Raw genomic sequence first — 18086 nt, 5'->3', positions numbered from 1 at the left:
CAGGAAGATCATTAAATTAGTCCTCATGCCTCAAGAGAACTGGTAGAGCAGCTCTGATGGAGCCCTGGTGAGGGCATTCTCTAGGGTGTTTAGACACATCCCTAATGACAGACTTGGGGTCCAAAGGAACAGGCTGAGAAGTGTAGGCTTTTCAACACAGACCCAAAAGTCCCAGAAACCTGGCCCTTCTTTCAAAAGGTTCTAAGGGCCAAAATAGTTTGAAGCTACTGCTGACCATCAGGATGATTCTCCTCAAGGGAATTAGAGCCCTTGATCACCAAGCAAGGATGTGGGGTCACCTGTGAGCTCTGGCACCAGGGGTCTGACCAAGCAGACTATAGCTGCTCAGACCAAAGGCCTCAGAAGGATGGAAAGTCTTCAGAGAACCACAGCATAAAGGTCCTGAGACCACTTACCACGGGGTTTCTATCCCTGCTGGCTTTACTGCTGTCCAGTTAGCTCAGAATGTTGAAGATGGAAGATACATTTGAGACTACCTAGCTCACCTCCCTCATTGTCTAAGAGAGGGAAAGGGGTTTACCAACCTCATCAATCAGAAAACTGTGCTCCTGACACCCAGCCCCCCGCTCTTTCCACTTGAACCCAACCAGCTGGCACCATCATTTGCCTGCTTCTTTGGTTTTTTTCTGTACTTTCCTGGCCCTCCTGTTTTGCCAGTCTCCCAGTTTCTGCCACCTTCACAGGAAACAGAGTTCTCATTTTCCCTGGTCAAATGAGAAACACTGCTCATAGCTACTAGAGCTACTTGAGTCCCAGAGCCCTGGAGTGAGAACAGTATGTAAAACACAGAAGTCTTCCTGGGTCAAAGAAGTGGAAGAGGACTTCCCTGGTGGCGCAGTGGTTAAGAATCCACCTGCCAATGCAGGGGACACGGGTTCGAGCCCTGGTCCAGGAAGATCCCACATGCCGTGGAGCAACTAAGCCCATGCGCCACAACTACTGAGCTCACGTGCCACAACTACTGAAGCACGTGCGCCTAGAGCCCATGTTCCACAACAAGAGAAGCCACCGCAATGAGAAGCCTGCACACCGCAATGAAGAGCAGCCCCCGTTCACCACAACTAGAGAAAGCCCACGTGCAGCAATGAAGACACAACGCAGCCAAAAATAAATAAATTTATTTAAAAAAAAAAGAAGTGGAAGAATTTTGGTTAAAAATAACAGCAAATAGGGCCTCCCTGGTGGCGCAGTGGTTGAGAGTCCGCCTGCCGATGCAGGGGATACGGGTTCGTGCCCCGGTCTGGGAGGATCCCATATGCCGCGGAGCGGCTGGGCCCGTGAGCCATGGCTGCTGAGCCTGCGCATCCGGAGCCTGTGCTCCGCAACGGGAGAGGCCACAACAGTGAGAGGCCCGCGTACCACAAAAAAAAAAAAAAAAAAAAAAAAAAAAAAAAAAAAAAAAAAAAAAATAACAGCAAATAAACAGCTCCACCACAAAAGAAGCAGAGCAATAGCCCTAAGCTGGACTTCATTTTTCTATTTTTTTATTATCTATTTCAATTGATCTTATTTAACACATCCTTTCTATAGAATACATGTTCGTGAAAACCTAGGCTGATGTTAAAGGAATTAGCTTTATTTGGAAAAAGCAAAACTGACTAGAACTGGTCATTTTAGGAGGCTGAAGAGACTCGGAAAGCAGATCCTAGCAAGGTAAGAGGGAACCCAGACCCATTAGAGGCCCCTAACTCAAACATTAGTCATATTCACCAGACAGAAACGCAGGCATCAGCAGTGCAGCTCTGTAAGTAATCCATCACCACCCATCGCCCTCCTAAAGCTGGGAGCTCCTTGAAGACAGAGACTGCGCCATGCTCCCCTCTGGACCACAGTGCATGGGATGTAAGAAGTGTTCACCAAATGCTTGCTGGAAGAATTGACAATGGCGCGCTCTCGCATGCTTACATGCACATAAACGCATACATGTATGGAGACAGAATCCCAGTGAAGGCAGTCTTAGAAGCCCCATTTCTAAACCTTTTTTCCCCAAAATTATTGTTTTAACTAGGGTAACACTGTTTAAAAATACAATGTATTTTTCTCTCTTGCATGTCCTTACATACATTTAACCTCCCCCTTACTCTGTCAGAAGCATCTACTTGCCTCAGGGAAGATCAGGATAGTTTTAGTAGCAGGATAGTTTTAGTAGCAGGCAAAGAGAAAGCGTCCATGTTCAGCTGTTGACAGCATGGACAGGAATTTTTTTAGTGTGCAGCTTGAATTCTCAACACATTCTTGAGGTGTAGGAATCAACACATCAAGCTCCAAAATGGGTGTACTTGACCACAGAGATCATTCTAAACCAAAGGTAAAGAATACTCAAGATGCCACATTAGGGAGATCCTTGCTATAAGAGAAGGAGAAGAAGCTTTCTCCCTCAAGCATCAGGAGAATGTGGCAAAAATTCAGTCTAGGAGATGGGACACCAGGGTCCCAGCTTCCTCCTATCTACCACCTCAAGGCCCAACCAGGGTTTGGGGTGAAGGGGGAAGCTTTAGAATATAACATCTCAATAGGTGTGAAGGCACCTGAGAACCCTAAGGCCACTCCTGAGGAGGCTGCAGGCCTCTAGGTCAACAGCTGCCATTCAGTCCCATACCCTGATCCACATGGTGTGGAGGTGACGGGGTGAAAACACAGCACTGGCCAAGTGGGTATCCAGTTAGGCAAGCCAGGTGTAGAGGTTCTGTCTTTTCATAGTTGGCACTGAGTAAGCTGGGGATCTATATCTTTCTTCATCCCCTGATGATGGTACTCAGAGATGCTTAGAGAGCCACGGACTAGGCAGAGGCCTGGGGTCAGGACTAGGAGGCTGCCATGTGCAGGGACTTTGACCCCATAGGCAAATAGTCAAGACATGAATGTTAGTGCTGGGTATCAGCACAATACCCCAGAAAGCAAGACACCAGTACAGGGATCAGATCAGACCAGACCAGCCCCCATGAAGCAAAGATCAGGGGAATCCAACCATCATGCCATGGCTCCAAGCACCCCTCTCCCCCTGCCCCCGCCACTATCACCACAAGTTCACAGGTGCACCTCTACACACCCAGACCCAGAGAAGTGGGAAAACAGAAGAAAATCGCAGTGAATGAGAAATTTACCAGAAAGAAACAGTCATCCAAAAAGACCAATCGGGGGGAGAAAAAAAAAACACATGACATACTATAAACTAGCCAAGTTGGGGTGGAGGGAGATTAGCTCCACATTAGAAAATTTTAAAAGCTACATTTTCTTTGCACGTCTGGGTGATAAAGAGTGTGCAACTGAGCTGCAGTGTCACCCATCAGAGAGAAACCCACAGCCATTCTGGGCAGTCAGATGAACCACTCTTCCACTCTCACACACGTCTTTTTTCCAAAAGCAAATGGAACATATCATGAAACGTTTCACTCCATCTCTAGTGCTACCAATTTCCTACCAGACATGAAAAAATGTACAGCCTCAAACGCGGTATGGCTGTCACTCCCAACCGAGCACCCTAGCTCAGCTTTCAACCACACTCAAAACTAAGGGAGACCCCAGAGAAAGGCAGCAAACAAAAACCCTTTTCACTGAGTCAGCAATTTTATTTGTCCAAAGAATTTTCCTTCTATTATCTCACTTTATCTCATACTACTCCTATGATGTGTGGCAGGGCAAGTATGTTTACCTCTTTCTGCAGATGAGGAAAGACAGGTTCCATCTGTAAAAACAGACATTTTAACTGGTTTAGCCAAGTCACAGAGATAATTAGTGGTGGGCAGAATTGGAAACCGAGGTCTCCCAAATCACATCATTGAATTCTTCTAGCCAAACACAGACTATGGCTTTTGCACACACAACCTAAAGCACTTCCATACCTGTGGTATTGGAATTAACTTTCACTCAAACCCACAAAACACATGTGGCTTTTTTTGGCTAATTGTGACTGCAAATCTGGCTCCTAAGTCACTTAAAGGCATACAACAAAAAAAGCCAAGAATGGCCTCTACCATTTATTTAAATGTCATTAATAAAAGCATCTGTAAACATTGCACAGAAAATTAGCCTCCAGAGAACAGGACTGGCTGTTCTCCCTCCCTCCTGAGGATAAAAGCAGAAGAAACATCCTGATCCTACGGCTGTCTCACAGTCACCTTTGAAAATGATCAAATAATGGGTGACCCTTCTTGCTACTTTTTGGGCCAAATAATGTCCCAGAACAAACACTGGTCCTCAGAAAAGCTGGTTTATAAATGTCCATCATTAGGAGAATGGTTAAATAAAATGTGGCACATCCACACAACAGAATGTAACACAACTCTTCAAACAAATGAGGTGGAACATATGCACTGACATGGAAAAATGTCCATGATTATAGAGTGATAAAAACAAATTGCAGAATAACAGGTATAGCATAATTCTCTTTTTTGTTAAAATATGAAAGAAAGCTATGCATTTGTATAAACACATATTTGTATATGTAACAAGTATATACGTCCATTGAATTTATCTTAACATCAGGGAAAAGGAGGGAGAAAGAGCATTCACGTTTAACCATAGATCCTGTACTTCCATTTTGTGTAACTATTTCTTACAACAGTAAGTATCAATGCCTTTACCCCTCCAGACAACCAACAAATCCTCTGTCTTCTTACGTTACCCCATGTAAAGGGTACTGGCTTATGAATGACTCACGTTGCTCAATAGATACGTGTATACTGATATAACATACATTTAAATTAATTGGGGGAAATGGTTTCATTTAGGAAAAAGTCTAAATGTCTAAATAAATGTTCTATGAAGTATAAGAAAATCAAATCTCTCTAAATGAAACATTATTTACCACTTACTTAAATTATCTTTTAGCTTATAGACAATAAACACATATTAAATGAATCAATGAATGAGTGAAAGAAATTCCCTTTCTGATTGACTTCCAAGTAGTCATTTTTTCCTATACTAGTCTCCCCCTAACCCAACAAGAGCATAAACTCTTCAGGAACAAGGACCATTTGTTACCCACCTTTAGCAGCCCCCTTAGTATCTGGCATAATACTGGGCACATTGCAGACACTCAGTCAATATTGATTAGTTGGTCCATTTGAATGTTTGAACTTCCCTATGTGGATTTTTGCAAAAGGGTGCTTCTTTAGTTTTCCAGTGCCTATGGAATATTTGTAAACAAGCAATAAAAGGGATCCCCTCTAATTAATCCAGAATAAACAAGAGTTTTTCACTATATTTCATGGTAAATATTGATTTCACAGGTCTTTTTGTTTGAGGTACAACTGCCTGTCCACACACACACAAAAAAGATTCATTTCCTTAACATAATGTTTAATTATAAAACTCCCAATGACCTACACACCAATAAATAGCTCTCTAAAAGAAAAAGTCAAGGCAACAAATACTAATCAAGCAAGTATCTGCAAGGCACAAAATTGAGTGTTGAGAAGAAGACAGACAATTCCAAAGCAAAAGGTACAGCCTACTTGGGGAAACCAGACATGACCATTTTCCAAAGTAGGGCTTCCAAAATGTCTTGGAGCCATCAATGTTGAGTAAAGTTCTGGTAAGAGACTAGTGTCCAAACAAGTCTGGTGCACACCTCACCTCCACCTTGGACCTCTCATCCAAGTTACCAAATAAGGACTCAAGAATCCTCTGTTTTCACCTCTACTCCAGAGGCTGCAGGGCTGAACAAGATGCAGAAGTCTGAACACCTAGCCCACTCTGAACTCAACTAGACAGATCATTCTTTAATGCAATTCTCACTCATTCTCCAGAGAATGGATCCAATCCGTCTCCTCTCTTTGCAGGATCTCAGCACCCCTCAGTCCTTCAGATGACCTTGGTTCCCAATCCCAGAGAAGACTGAGGTCAGTTTTCTTAATGAGCTTAATAAGGGCTCTACCATCTGACCTGTACACGTGACCTGAAAACCACCTGGTCTTTTCCCATAGCCACAGATGAAGAAGTACCCCTCCATCCCAGAGATAACCTCTTTGCCTGGGAATTCTCATCCTTTGCTGACTTTTGAAGAAGCTGGTGCCCATTCTGGTACCCCACCCCCACACATACCACCTTCTATCACCTTCAGTGTCTACCACTACCTCCTCCCATGATTTTTTCAAACACTCAAAGATTTTTCTCTCTCTTTAAAAAACAAAACAAAACAAAACTTCACTGGACCTAATAACCTTTAAAAATTTTTATTGAAGTATAATTTGTATGCATAAAATTGCACATAAGTCTACAACTCACTGAAAGTGCACAAACAGATCTCACCTATCATCAAGAAACAAAAGAGTGCCAGTACTCCCAAAATACCCCTTCAATTACCATCGTATTAGTCTCCTTACTTTTACTACCAAACCTCTTCAACAGTGGTCTATTTTCGTTCTCATCACCTCCTCATCTATTTCAGCATAAGCATCCCCTCTTCAGTGAATCCTCGCCACACGCATGCAGGTGAGGTTGTTGATCTTTCATTATGTTCTCAATGTACAGCATGCAATCCTTTGTTTGTGTGTCAGGCAACCCCACCAGACTGTTACTCTCCATGTGGGAAAGATGATTTCTAACTTGCTGGTGTAGCCCCAGTGCCTGGCACTTATTAGGTTCACAGCTGGTGTTTGATACTTGAATGAATGAATGCAAGCATGAATGAAGAGATCCACTCACTTAAATCTAGTGTTCGCTGAAATTGATCAGTCTTTGTCCAGTTCTCATCAAAAGTAATCATGATATTTAGCTGTCAAAACTCAATGGCTAGGACCATGAAGAATGACTAAAAAATTATACCGTTCCAATAGTTGGTTAAGCATTCTCTTTATATCCAAGTATTTGAGGCTGTTATGTGCCAGCGGACTGGGATACAGAGAAGAGACAACATCTTGCACCCACCCTACAAATTAAAGCTGTGACATCACTCCCAATGGCACTCTGTCCTTCCATGGCCACAGACCCAACATGGAGTCCTGCCAATCTTTTCCCCTAACTGCTCCTAGAGATACTCCTCCCTCTCCCCACAATCTCCTTTCCAGGAGAATAAGAAGTCAGAGACAGGAAACCCCCAGGAGCCCCAGACCCCTCCCCCAGTCCCCTTTTGTCACATCCAATTAGCCATCTGCCAGTCTCCTGGGTCTCCCTCTAGGCCCACTGTCCAGCTGCCAACTGAACACTGTGTTTCCCCACCCCCATTCCCCATAGATGCCCATTGTCCCCAGGCTGCAGGGTAAGAGTGTAAAAGGCAAGGGGTGTAGGCACATTCCCAGACCCTGTCTGCCATACCCTGGAATAACTGTAAGTGCAAGCTTAAAAATCACATCCCTACCTAACTATGCACAAGGAAGGGAGGAAGGGAGGAAAGAAGGAAGGAAGCAAGGGAAGGAGGAAGGGAGGGAGGAAAGATGGGGAGGGTATCGCAGGGGAGGGGAGTGGAGAGGAGGAAGCAAGCTACTGAAGCATAATTTTCATGATTTGGAAAATCTAACTAGTAATATGATTATATATATAATATATACAATATAGTTTTACTAGTAATATTATATATAGTCATATTCTATTACTAGTAATATAATCCCATTTCTATTACTATTTACAATATGAATATAACTATCACAATCTATAACTACCAAATCAAGTGATCCTGATAGTAAGATTTTTTTTTTACCCATTTTACTCATGAGGAAACTGAAGCTCAGAGAGTCTGTACCTTGCACAAGGTCACACAGCTAGTAAGTTCAAGTTCTAAGACTCTGTGATTCTGAAACTGAGCCAAACCTTAGGAAACTCCCACCTCCTCCTGCTCTCGGAAATATAAACCCAGTCCCCCACAGCCCACCTTTTGGTAACAGAAACCCCTGGATTCCTACTTCCATCCCCTAGAGGGCCATATAAGATGCCTCACTTGATGACAGTTCTTGGGTTTGCCCCTAAAATGAGAGCTGAAGGGAGTACTTTGGGGCCAAAGGAATGGGTGTGCTCATTGACATCTTTCCTCTGGTGTGAAGGGTTCCTCTTCATGGAGAAAAATGGGAAAAAGGCTCCACCATGACCCCTGGTCTGCTTCCTCTTTCTTCTAGAACCTCTAGAGGTATGTCCATCCCTCACAGAGACAGTACCCGATGGCCAGGCATGACCCCTCCTCAGGAGGCTGCCCCTACACCTTCTTGTCTGAGTTCTCCTCCTTCTGTCCTGTCCTCACTCACCCTCCACCCCACCCCCAACTTGCCTTTCTGACTCACACTCTGTAGGAAGTGATTCTGCAGACCCCTCTACAGCCTGAAGCAAATCCCACCTCAGCCTGCAAAAGGAAGCCACTAGCACTTCTAAAAGGATTGCTATTTTGGGACCTCCCAGCCTTGCTTTCTAGCTTCTCTGTCCAAGGGGCCTTCTAGAGCCACACCAACCCAGCTCACCCATTTCACAGCTGCCTTCAGCTTGAACTATCCGCCCCAAGCACAGGACCACAAGCCCCTGAGTCTCCAAGCCAGCTGATGCTCTCTGTGCTGGGGCTGTTGACCAAGCACATTGTGCCCTCAGCAGAGCTGCTGGCCAGCCTACTACTTTACTGAAGTCCGCCTTCCCCCAGTCTCCTCCTCTGGCCAAGGCTCACCCCCCAGCTACCTTGAGATCCACCCTTACAGGCTCATCCAGGATCTACTTCCTTCAACTGCTCCTCTTTTCTAAATATTCATTCCCTTCCCCAAGCCTGCCTTCTCCCTCCTCCCCACCCGTAGGTATTCACAGATCTTCCCTACCTAAAAAAATCCTCCCCTCAACTCTGCTACCCATCTCCAGCTACCTTATTATTTTTAACCTTCCCTTCACAGCCAAACCTTTCCAAAGAATCATCTATATGCACTCCCACCACTTCCTCCCCACCTACTCACTCCCCATTTCCCTTGAAATTTGAATTCCACCTCCCATACACAAGTGAAACTGTTATTTCAAAGGTTACCAGTGATCTCCCAGTTTCCAGAACCCACAGGGTTTGCTCAGTCTCCCTCTCCCTCAACCCCTCTGCAGCATTAGACCCTATTGATGACCGGACTGTTTCCAAGCCCTGCTCTCTCCTGGTTCTCCTCCAGCCCTTCACTTGAGTCTACAGCTCTGTCCCTGGCCCTCTGCCCTTAAGTCTCTATATGCTTTTCATTTATTATCTCATCTATTCTGATAGCTCCAGCCACAACTTCTTACGGATATCTCCCAAATCTATATTTCAGTCTCTGGCCTCCCTCCAAAGCTCCAGACTCCCTCCGCTATCTGCCTACTGAATCAACACCTCCCTAAGCTATTTCACTGACACCTGAAAAGCAACACGTCCCAAAGTAAACTCCCAAATCCTGCCTCTCCTCCTGCCTCCCCACAGCTGCTCCTCTTCTTCCTTAACTCCTAATTTTCATTTAGGGTTGGAGTAATCTTTGAGTCCTGACTCTTCCTTAACACCTCTACATCCAAGTTACCAAGTCCTATAGACGCTACATCCACGACCTCCCTCGTATCCATCCCCTCCTCCCCATTTCCACTGTGCCATCTCAAGTTCAGGCCCTCCTAACCTATCCCAGTGGTCTCCCAATCCAACCCTGGCTAGCAGTTCCTCCCCCATTCCAACTGACCCTCTGTAGGGCTGCCAGATTTATCTTCCTCATCATGTCACCACCCCATTCAGAAACTTTTAGTGGCTCCTGAAAGCTAACTGCAGAAAGACCAAACTCCTTGGCCTGCCATTCAAAGCCCTTGATTATCTAGGAGTCCAATAAAGGTTTAATAAATGAAGCAGTCAATCAACTTGGTCCCTTCCCCCTTCTGATTTTTATCTCCCATTGATCCTCCACCTGAATCCTCTAAGTCACACAAACTGGACCACTTACTGCCCCCAAATATGCCATGGATGGTCGTGCCTTTTTCTAACACTGTTCCGATACCTTCCGTCTTCCCCATCCAAATCCTACCCATCCTTCAGGTCTCAGCTCGAGAAGCAGCTACTTCCTTGAGAACACAGTTCATTTGCCACTTTTCACTCTCCTTGTTTATCCCTCATATCTGTGTTTTCTAGCTAATAATCAGCTCCCTTCTAATAATGCCATGGGACAGAAGGGGAAGAGACGAAGCTAATTCTCCAACAGTTTCTTCTTTACTCCCCTGTATTAATTCCTCTGTTCTCCCAGCTAATTCCTTCTGTTCCCTCACTCCTCAGCAGACACGATTTCAAGCCGCTCTATTGATCCAACAGTCCTGTGGCTGCCAATCATTTCCTAGTTATTTTGCTGCCAGTCATTCACACTCAAAGGCGTGGCAGGAGGAGTCTGAACTGCACGAAGACAGAGAAGGAGCGGGAAGGGCCTGATTCATTGCACCCACCTGAGGCTCAGTGGAAGCAGGAACCCCATTCTCGCTGGGCTCCTCCAGATGGCATGGGGCCATGTGGGCCAGGGTCTGGGGAACTGGCATTTATATACTTTTATGGAGGAGGAGAGAACAGGAGTGCCCTGATTTGTTGTAAGGAGGATGCCCCATCCGGTCCCCTTGGGAAACCAAATTGAGAAGGACTGAAAAATGTCCCATGAAGGTCAGATTAAATAAGATAATACTTGTCAGAGGTGGTACTTAGAGTAATAGAATGTTTGATTTGGAAGGAACTATCTACACATATTTGGATAGAATTGTACAACTTATAAAGACCTTTCACACACGGTATCTTATTTGAGTCTCTCAACAGCCCTATAAGGAAACTGGGTGCTGGGGCGCACTAACCTCATCTTACACAGATGTTACTCACTTGCCCAAGTCATGCAGATAAGTAGAGAGCAAAGGGGAGGGTTCACCTCCTGCTCTCTTGCCTGACATTTTTGGCCTCTTTCACAGGCTTTTTCTCCCTTTCCCACCCCTTAAATTCAAGTGCTCCCTGAGGTGGGTATTGTAATTATATTCATTTCCCTTCCTGATCTATATTCTTTCTTGCAATGATTTTATACACTCCCAGAGCACAGTATACATGGCTGCACTAGGAACTCGATAAATATTTGTCAAACAAATGATTAAATTAATGAATGAAAAAGAGCTGAGGCCCAGACCCTAGCCTTCTGATTCCACCCAGGCTCCTGCACACCATCGTGACGCCTCTCCAGCACCCCTGCCACCCCGTGTCAAAAACCCTGCACAGTACCCCTTCTGGAGATTCCCTCAGCCTCTGTGCCATCACATTCACTTAATAATAAAAACAACAGGAACAGCTAGTATTTCTTGTGCTCCTAATGTGGGTCAGAAACCACTAGATGCTTTTTACACATGTTTTTCCTATTTAATCCTCTCAACCTGTGAAACAAGCATCCTTGCTCCCATTTTGCAGAAGACTGAGGATGACATACGTTATATAATTTACCCAAGATTCTGCCCCTGGTTAGTGCTGAGCCTATCTGATCCAAAGCCCATGGTCTTCTGGCTATAACCAGGGTTTCTCAGCCTCAGCACCACTGACATTTGGAGGCTGAAGAATTCTTGTCCTGTGCATTATAAGATGTTTAGCAACACCCTAGACCTCTACCCACTAGATGCCAGTACAACCCCCTCCCTGAGTTGACAACCCCCAAAAATGTCTCCAGACATTGCCAAATGTTTCTTGGAGGACAAAACTGCCTCCCGTTGAGAACCACTAGACTATACCATGCTGCCCATCGCCAGAAGTAAACTACCAAGTTCCAGAACCGGAAAGAACTTGGAAAAGTAAAAGTGTTCATTCTCCAACGTCTAAAAAGGACCTCTAGTTCACCTGTTCTAGTGTTTTATTGACACCGACAGTCAGGAATATTTTTTGTCACTTCTCACCTAATTTCTTTCTGTAGCTTCAGTTTATTCCAACGCCTCTTCCATCCCCAAGGGATTATCAAATACAATTGGACAGAATGTGCCAATAATTGAGTTCTTGATGATTAGTGGCCCAAGGATAAAGCAAAGCCCCCCAAATATTATGGAGGTGCACCTAAATGTTGTTGACATGTTCCTAAATATATTAATGCAGTAATAGCCTTCCCTCTTCAGAACAACAAAGTCCTCTCAATACTCCATCAAAAGTTCTTGGGAAATGGCGTGGCCAAAAGCCCAAAACATGATGGGTTTAAGTGGAGGAGAATCAAGAAGGAATGGTAAATATTGAATTGTGTCATGTTTACATTCTGAAGCATCAAACGCAACATCAAAAAGAGATGTTTTCCTTTGCTGCAAAAGAGAGCTCAGGAGGTAAAAGACTCTACCCCTTTTAGGGTGCCTGGCAATGCCCAGACAGGGTGATATTTACTCAAAAAACTGCACACCAACATAGGTTGTTATTCCAAGTCAGATCTGGACCTGACAATGACCAGTTCTCTGTCTAGGTGGGATGGGGTTTTTATGAGAGAAAAATCTAAAGAGTTGTACACTGAATACCAATATATCACCACCTAAATTCAGCAACTGCTTATATTTTGCTGTGTTTGCTTTATCTATACAGGGGGGAGACAGCTTGTTTTGGTTTGGTTTTGGTGAATCACAAGCTTTTTAAAAGATCTTTTAAAGAACAAATCATTTCATTGTATGAAAAGGATAAAAACAATACAATACCTCTGATGAAGTGAGACAATGAGTATAGACAAGTGAGTGTTTAAGGAATTCAGAGGAGAGAGTTGGTCTTGTGAGCTATGAAAGCTTCCAGAAGAATGTGGTGTTAAAGTCTTGAAGAATACGTTGCATTTGTAGAGTAAGGGCGAAGGGGTGGATGATTCAAAGGGAACATGAGTCAAAGTGCCCTTGGACGGTGAGAAGAGCAGGCTGGCTCTGAGGTGTGAAGGACAGACTTGACCCTGAAGGCACTAGAAAGTCACTGTAGGTTCATAAACCAGGTGTGACGAAAGTAGTTCAATCTCCTTTAGGAAGTGCAATCTGCCTGCAGATGCCAATTGGAGTGGGGGTGAGAGAGCAGAGTCCAAGGGCCAAGAATAAAGGCTAGTGAGTCCATGAGCACCATAATGGGTCTCCTGGCCTAGGGCAGAGGCCCTGAGGATGAACAGCATGGGCTCACTATGAAAGATAATAGAGTTTGTTAGAAGACTGAGATTCCTCAGAGACAATAGCAAGGTGCTAAATACCATGACTAGGAAAGGGAAGGTGTCACTTATAGGATTAAGGAAGACAAGAGGAGAAGCTAGTTTAGGGACTTGGAAAGACAGAGTTGAGTTTGAGGCTGACCAAGGTCCAAGTAACAGCAAACAGTCCAGTTAAAAATGTCTGGACTCACAATACCGAAGCTCAACAGAAAAAAGATATTTCCACATCAATCTCATTAAATTTATCCTCTGAATTTTCTTCCTTTGAGTCTTATAGAAGGAGGTTTCTCCTCTGCTCACCAAAGTCAAGATTTTACTTTCACTAGGGAACCTCCACTTGTCTCACCTCTTCAGGTATCTAACTCAAAAATCAACCAAGCATCTTCAGTTCTTCCTGCCCACAATCTCTCTCCCTTCCACATCCAAACCTGTTCTGACTCTCTGACCAAAAAATGAAAACCCCTTTTCTTGGTACTAACATGCCATCTGACTAGCACCCAAACTCTTTTTCCTTTCACTGGTAAACTCTGCAAGTAATTGATTCCTACCCACCACGCCAAATCCCTACTCTGAATGCCTCTTCTAATACTGTGCTCCCAAGAGCTCATAGTGGCTTTCGTTTTATCACATCCAGTGACACTTACCCAGCACTCCTCTTATTCAACCTGTCTGCAGCCTGTCATCACATCAGAACCCACGTTGACTCCCTGGGGTCTCCAGGATCAAGTCTCCTTTGCTGCCACCTCCTAAACAAGGGTTTCTCCTCCAAATTCTAACTTTAGCCCTCTCCTCTTCCCTCCACCCCCTCCCTCTGAGGGCTGATGCATTCACAGCTTCAGCTGCAGTGAGCCTTGATTCAGGAGGCTTCCAAGGCCACAATGCCAGCCCTAACCTCCCACCTGTGCTCCTGTCTGGAATCCCATATCTCCCACAAACCAACTCCACCTGGATGCTCCTCAATCACCTCTAATTTTCCACATTCAAAGCTAACAGCATTATCTGCCCTGCAAAACCAGCTCCTGTCCTCAACCAGAGTGCTTCAGTCAGGACACGGTTGGTCCTCTATGCTTTTAACCCAGCTACTCCCATTATTCTCGAGGGCTTAATTTTCTTTCCCCCCTACAACTAGTTTGTCAACAAATACCCACATTTCTGCCTTGGACAATGTCTCTCAGAGTGGTCCCTGAGTCCCCGTCCTTTCTGCCACCAACCCAGACCAAGCCCCTCTCCCTCAGTTCCAGATCACTTTTGCATTTGGATCCTTTCTCTCTCTCTCCACTTCATCTATCATATGACCCCCAGATTAACCTTTCCAAATACCACTTTCTTCAGGACATGCCCTTGCTCAGGAACCTAAAGTGACTCCCTATCAGTCCTGAATCAGATCCAATCTCCTCTCTTGGGCTCCCAAGAGTCTCCCTATCTGGCCTTGCCCTACTTACCCAACCCTGTTTCCCATTCCTCCCTACCCTACACCTTCTACCCAGTCTTCCCAGTATCCTCAATGTCAATGCCTCAACCTCCCTAAGCTTTTGCCCATGATTCTCTTCCCACCCTCCATCTCCCCTTCAAAGGCTACCCTCAGTTCCACTCCTCTGTAGTTCTGCCAACTTTTTATCTTAGAGCACCATAATGTTCAGCAAGTAATTAATCTCTAATTGAGCAGTAATTGTCAATCTTCTTTTAAAAGCTCTTGGAGGGTAGAAACCAAGCTGAATATTTCTTTTGTATCCCATAGCACCCTGGACAGCAGAAGGGTCCTAGTGGAAGCTGAAAAGCCCTTGTTGGTTTTCTATTCCAACTGATTTCTATTCCCAGTTCTGAGTTCCCATATTTCCCCTCCTCTGCCTCATAACCATGATCAATAAAATTACTGTGACACACTTTCCCAGGTGTGGATCAGAGAATTCCCAGAAAGACAACACAGAATACACCAATCTATAAGAATAATGGTGGGGACAGGGGGTGTGCATGGGTGTTTCTTTCTGTCCGTGTACATGTATGGATGCAGGATTTGGGGAATGTCAAAAGAACTGAAATACCAAAATAATCAGAAGAGGACAAGTAAAGAACCAAAATGACAGAATAATTCGAAACATGCCTAATTAGAGGCACAGTATGCCAGGGTTTTGACAAAGCAATTGCCAGTCTGGTCTTTGTGTATGCAAAATTTTCCACCAGAAAGTAAGGGGTAACCCTGGCACTAGGGACTTTGAAAATGTGTTTGAAGCTTTTTCAATTGTTCAACTAAATAAATTTATAATCTGTCCAGCCTACCAGGTGTAGTGTTATGTTCCATAAACATGGGGACTCAGAAGGGAGACGGTTAAGAAATATGGCCTTTTCCAGGTTTAAGAATCCCCAGCAAAAGCCCAGGCTAGAGACTGGAAGGGGGTAAGATCAAGAAGCAGAGCACAGAGGACCACTCAGGGTGGGTGGTGGTCCTAGACCCTACCACAAACAGTCTGCACCCCCTCTTACAGCTTGTTACAGGTCGTCAGTCATTTGCAGCCTTATGCGTTGAAGATTTCACCCTTCTCTGATTCAAAGTGCACATCAGACCTAGGCCCCCCTCAACAAGGCTGCCTGAGGAGGAAGAATATCCCCAACAGGATTCCATAGGAGACGGACCCAGTCTGCTATTTACTCTGTGATTTGAGCCAGGGCTAGACAATGTAAGCCCCATGTTGTGTTTTGAAAGGCCCTGGGAAAAGTAACACATTGGACCATTATAGGCCATTAACACCATTAACACTGTGTGAATTCATTTGTCAGAAATTAGCAAGCCTCCAGAAACTGAAATCTGCTCCAAGGGCCTGGGACAGAGAATAGACAGGATCTAGTGTTTGGATGGTAGAAAAGGGGAAGGAGGAGTGGATGCCAAAAGATAAAAGTGGGTCCAGAAAGGGAAGGTGGGAAAGCTCACACTTCAAGAGTTTTCCCCAGAGCTAAGAAAAGGCAGAGTTTTGTGCCAGATGGGAGGCAAAGGGTGGATGGTAGGGGTGTCAATGAAGACGTCCTGGTGAATGTTTCCAGGTAACACTTAGCCCCCAGGACCTCTCCCCTAGATAATAAACTAAGGTTATCAGGTCAGGCAGCTCTTTAGAATTCATGCTTTGGTTCCTGGGTGGGTGGGCGTGTGTGTGTGTGTGTGTGTGTGTGTGTGTGTGTAAGTGAGAGAGTGAGAGAGTGAGAGAGTGAGAGAGAGTGAGAGAGAGAGAGAGAGAGAGAGAGAGAGAGAGAGAGAGAGAAAGGGGGGGATGGGGAAGGTGTATATTAGAATATACATCTGGGGAAAAGGAAGGAGGGAGGCAAGGCTGAGCCCTGAGAAGCAGGATAGGATAACAGAGGCTCCCTCTGCTTTCTCCAGGTCCTGGCATCAGCTCCTATCCTCCAGCTCTTTCCTCTTCAGACCAACTAGAAAATGAACATACGGGCTGACCAAGTCTTGACTTCTAAAGCCACAAGTCTCCTCAACAAAGCACCCCAACCCTTCCCTCAAATGACCTCCAGGGCAAGGCTATGAGGTTAGGAAACAGATGGGTGCACAGGGAATCTCCAAAGCCAACCTGCTCTTTGACCCCATCAGTTCACGTCCTCCAATCCAATTTACAGAACGAGGGGAGATGACCAGGGTCCCCATAACTTACTGGACTCTTTGGGGAAAAGATTCCAGACCACATGGTTCCAGACATGGAAGATGGGGAGCTCTACCTACCGGGTTGGTGGAAGCCACAGGTAAAGAGGAGATGGAGAAACCCTGGTCATCAGAGAAACAGGGCCACAGGTGGTGGTAGATGAGGGTGGTCGGTTCTGCTCTGGGAAAGGGGCTGTGTAGCCAAGGAACATGACGAGCTATAGACCTGGGGGCTGGGAGGTGGCAGGGGCCGAAAACAGCCGTTAAGGCAGATCTGGGGGGTGGGGGTGGTGCTCTACATACCACAGGCAAGCAAAGATTCAGTGGGTGTGTATGAGGGGGACGCTAACTCACACTTCCAGGAATGAGTGATTCTTGTGAAAAGCTCATCCTTTTCCAGAACTGGAGAAGAGGAGGACAAGAAGGAGGTCCCAGGCGCCCACCGTCCTCCCTGCCGGGTCTGCCTCTCAAGTCTGAGACTCTGGCTCCCCACACGCACCAGGCACTACAGTCCTCGGTCCGCCCCGCTCCCGACTGTCAGTCTGCAGCCTGCGCGACTCCCGGTCCCCACTGTCCCTCTTTGCACATCGGGGCCGGGGGCCGCCGGCCGGAGAAGGGGTGCCGGCCCAGGGCGGCGGGAGCCGGGCTGACAGGCGCTGGGGGGAAGGGGGAGCCGAGGGAGGGGCGGGGGACGCCGGTAGCCGGAGCGGCGCACTGCAAAGTGATCCAACATCGCCCCATCCCCGCGCTCCGGGAGAAGGCGGCCCGAGGGGACCGCCTCTCGCCTCCCCAACACAGACTCCCGCAAGTGGGGTGAACGCCGAGGGGCGCAGAGCTCCCAGCCCCCACCCCTCCCCAAAATGCAACCCGCATTGCCATAACAACAAGAATCTCGGCCACTCCAGCCCCGGCGACGAGGGGGACTGCCCCCCAATACACACACCCCAGTAACAGCCCTCCTTCCCCAAACTTGTCCAAGACGCCGCATCCAGAGTAGCAGCCTCCCTCCCCAACCCCCCGCGCCCTGCCCAGCTTACCTGTCCGGAAAAAGGCGTCCACGTCCGAGTCAGCGGCTCCTCCTTCCTCCGCTGCCCCCTCCGGGGGGTTCATGACTGGGGGAGGGCGTCCGCGGGCAGCCGGGGGCCGGCGAAGCCCGGGGCCGAGGGCTGCTCGGCGCCCTGTGGGCGGAGGGCGCGGGGCGCAGCGGCCGCGGCCGCAGACCCGGAGGACACCGGGCTTCAAGGGCGGGCGGCCGACCGGGGCGGCAGGGCTAGGACAGAGGACGCCGAGGCTCCCTCAGGCAGAGGCGCGCGGCGGGCTGGGGGCGCCTGCTGCCGGCTCCCCCATGGTCCCCCTTCCCCGGGGGCGCTGGCCGCCTG

The 18086-nt window shown here is 46.7% G+C and overlaps 1 protein-coding gene across 4 annotated transcripts in view; it reads right to left on the bottom strand.

Annotated features, from left to right (window-relative positions):
- The window catches only part of KALRN (kalirin RhoGEF kinase), a gene marked incomplete at both ends in the record, with an annotated part of 640695 nt that extends 622878 nt beyond the window's left edge, over nucleotides 1–17817 (bottom strand). For all 4 annotated transcript variants that reach the window (XM_079705108.1, XM_079705114.1, XM_079705116.1 and 1 more), the window contains one exon: nucleotides 17745–17817. In XM_079705108.1, the coding sequence (XP_079561234.1) occupies nucleotides 17745–17817 (73 nt within the window). The remainder of the gene's footprint in view (nucleotides 1–17744) is intronic.
- Nucleotides 17818–18086: the final 269 nt, after the last annotated feature.

This window comes from Hyperoodon ampullatus, assembly GCF_949752795.1.
Source record: "Hyperoodon ampullatus genome assembly, chromosome: 5".
Classification (NCBI taxonomy): Eukaryota; Metazoa; Chordata; class Mammalia; order Artiodactyla; family Ziphiidae; genus Hyperoodon; species Hyperoodon ampullatus.
This window is presented reverse-complemented; position numbering and strand designations above follow the sequence as displayed.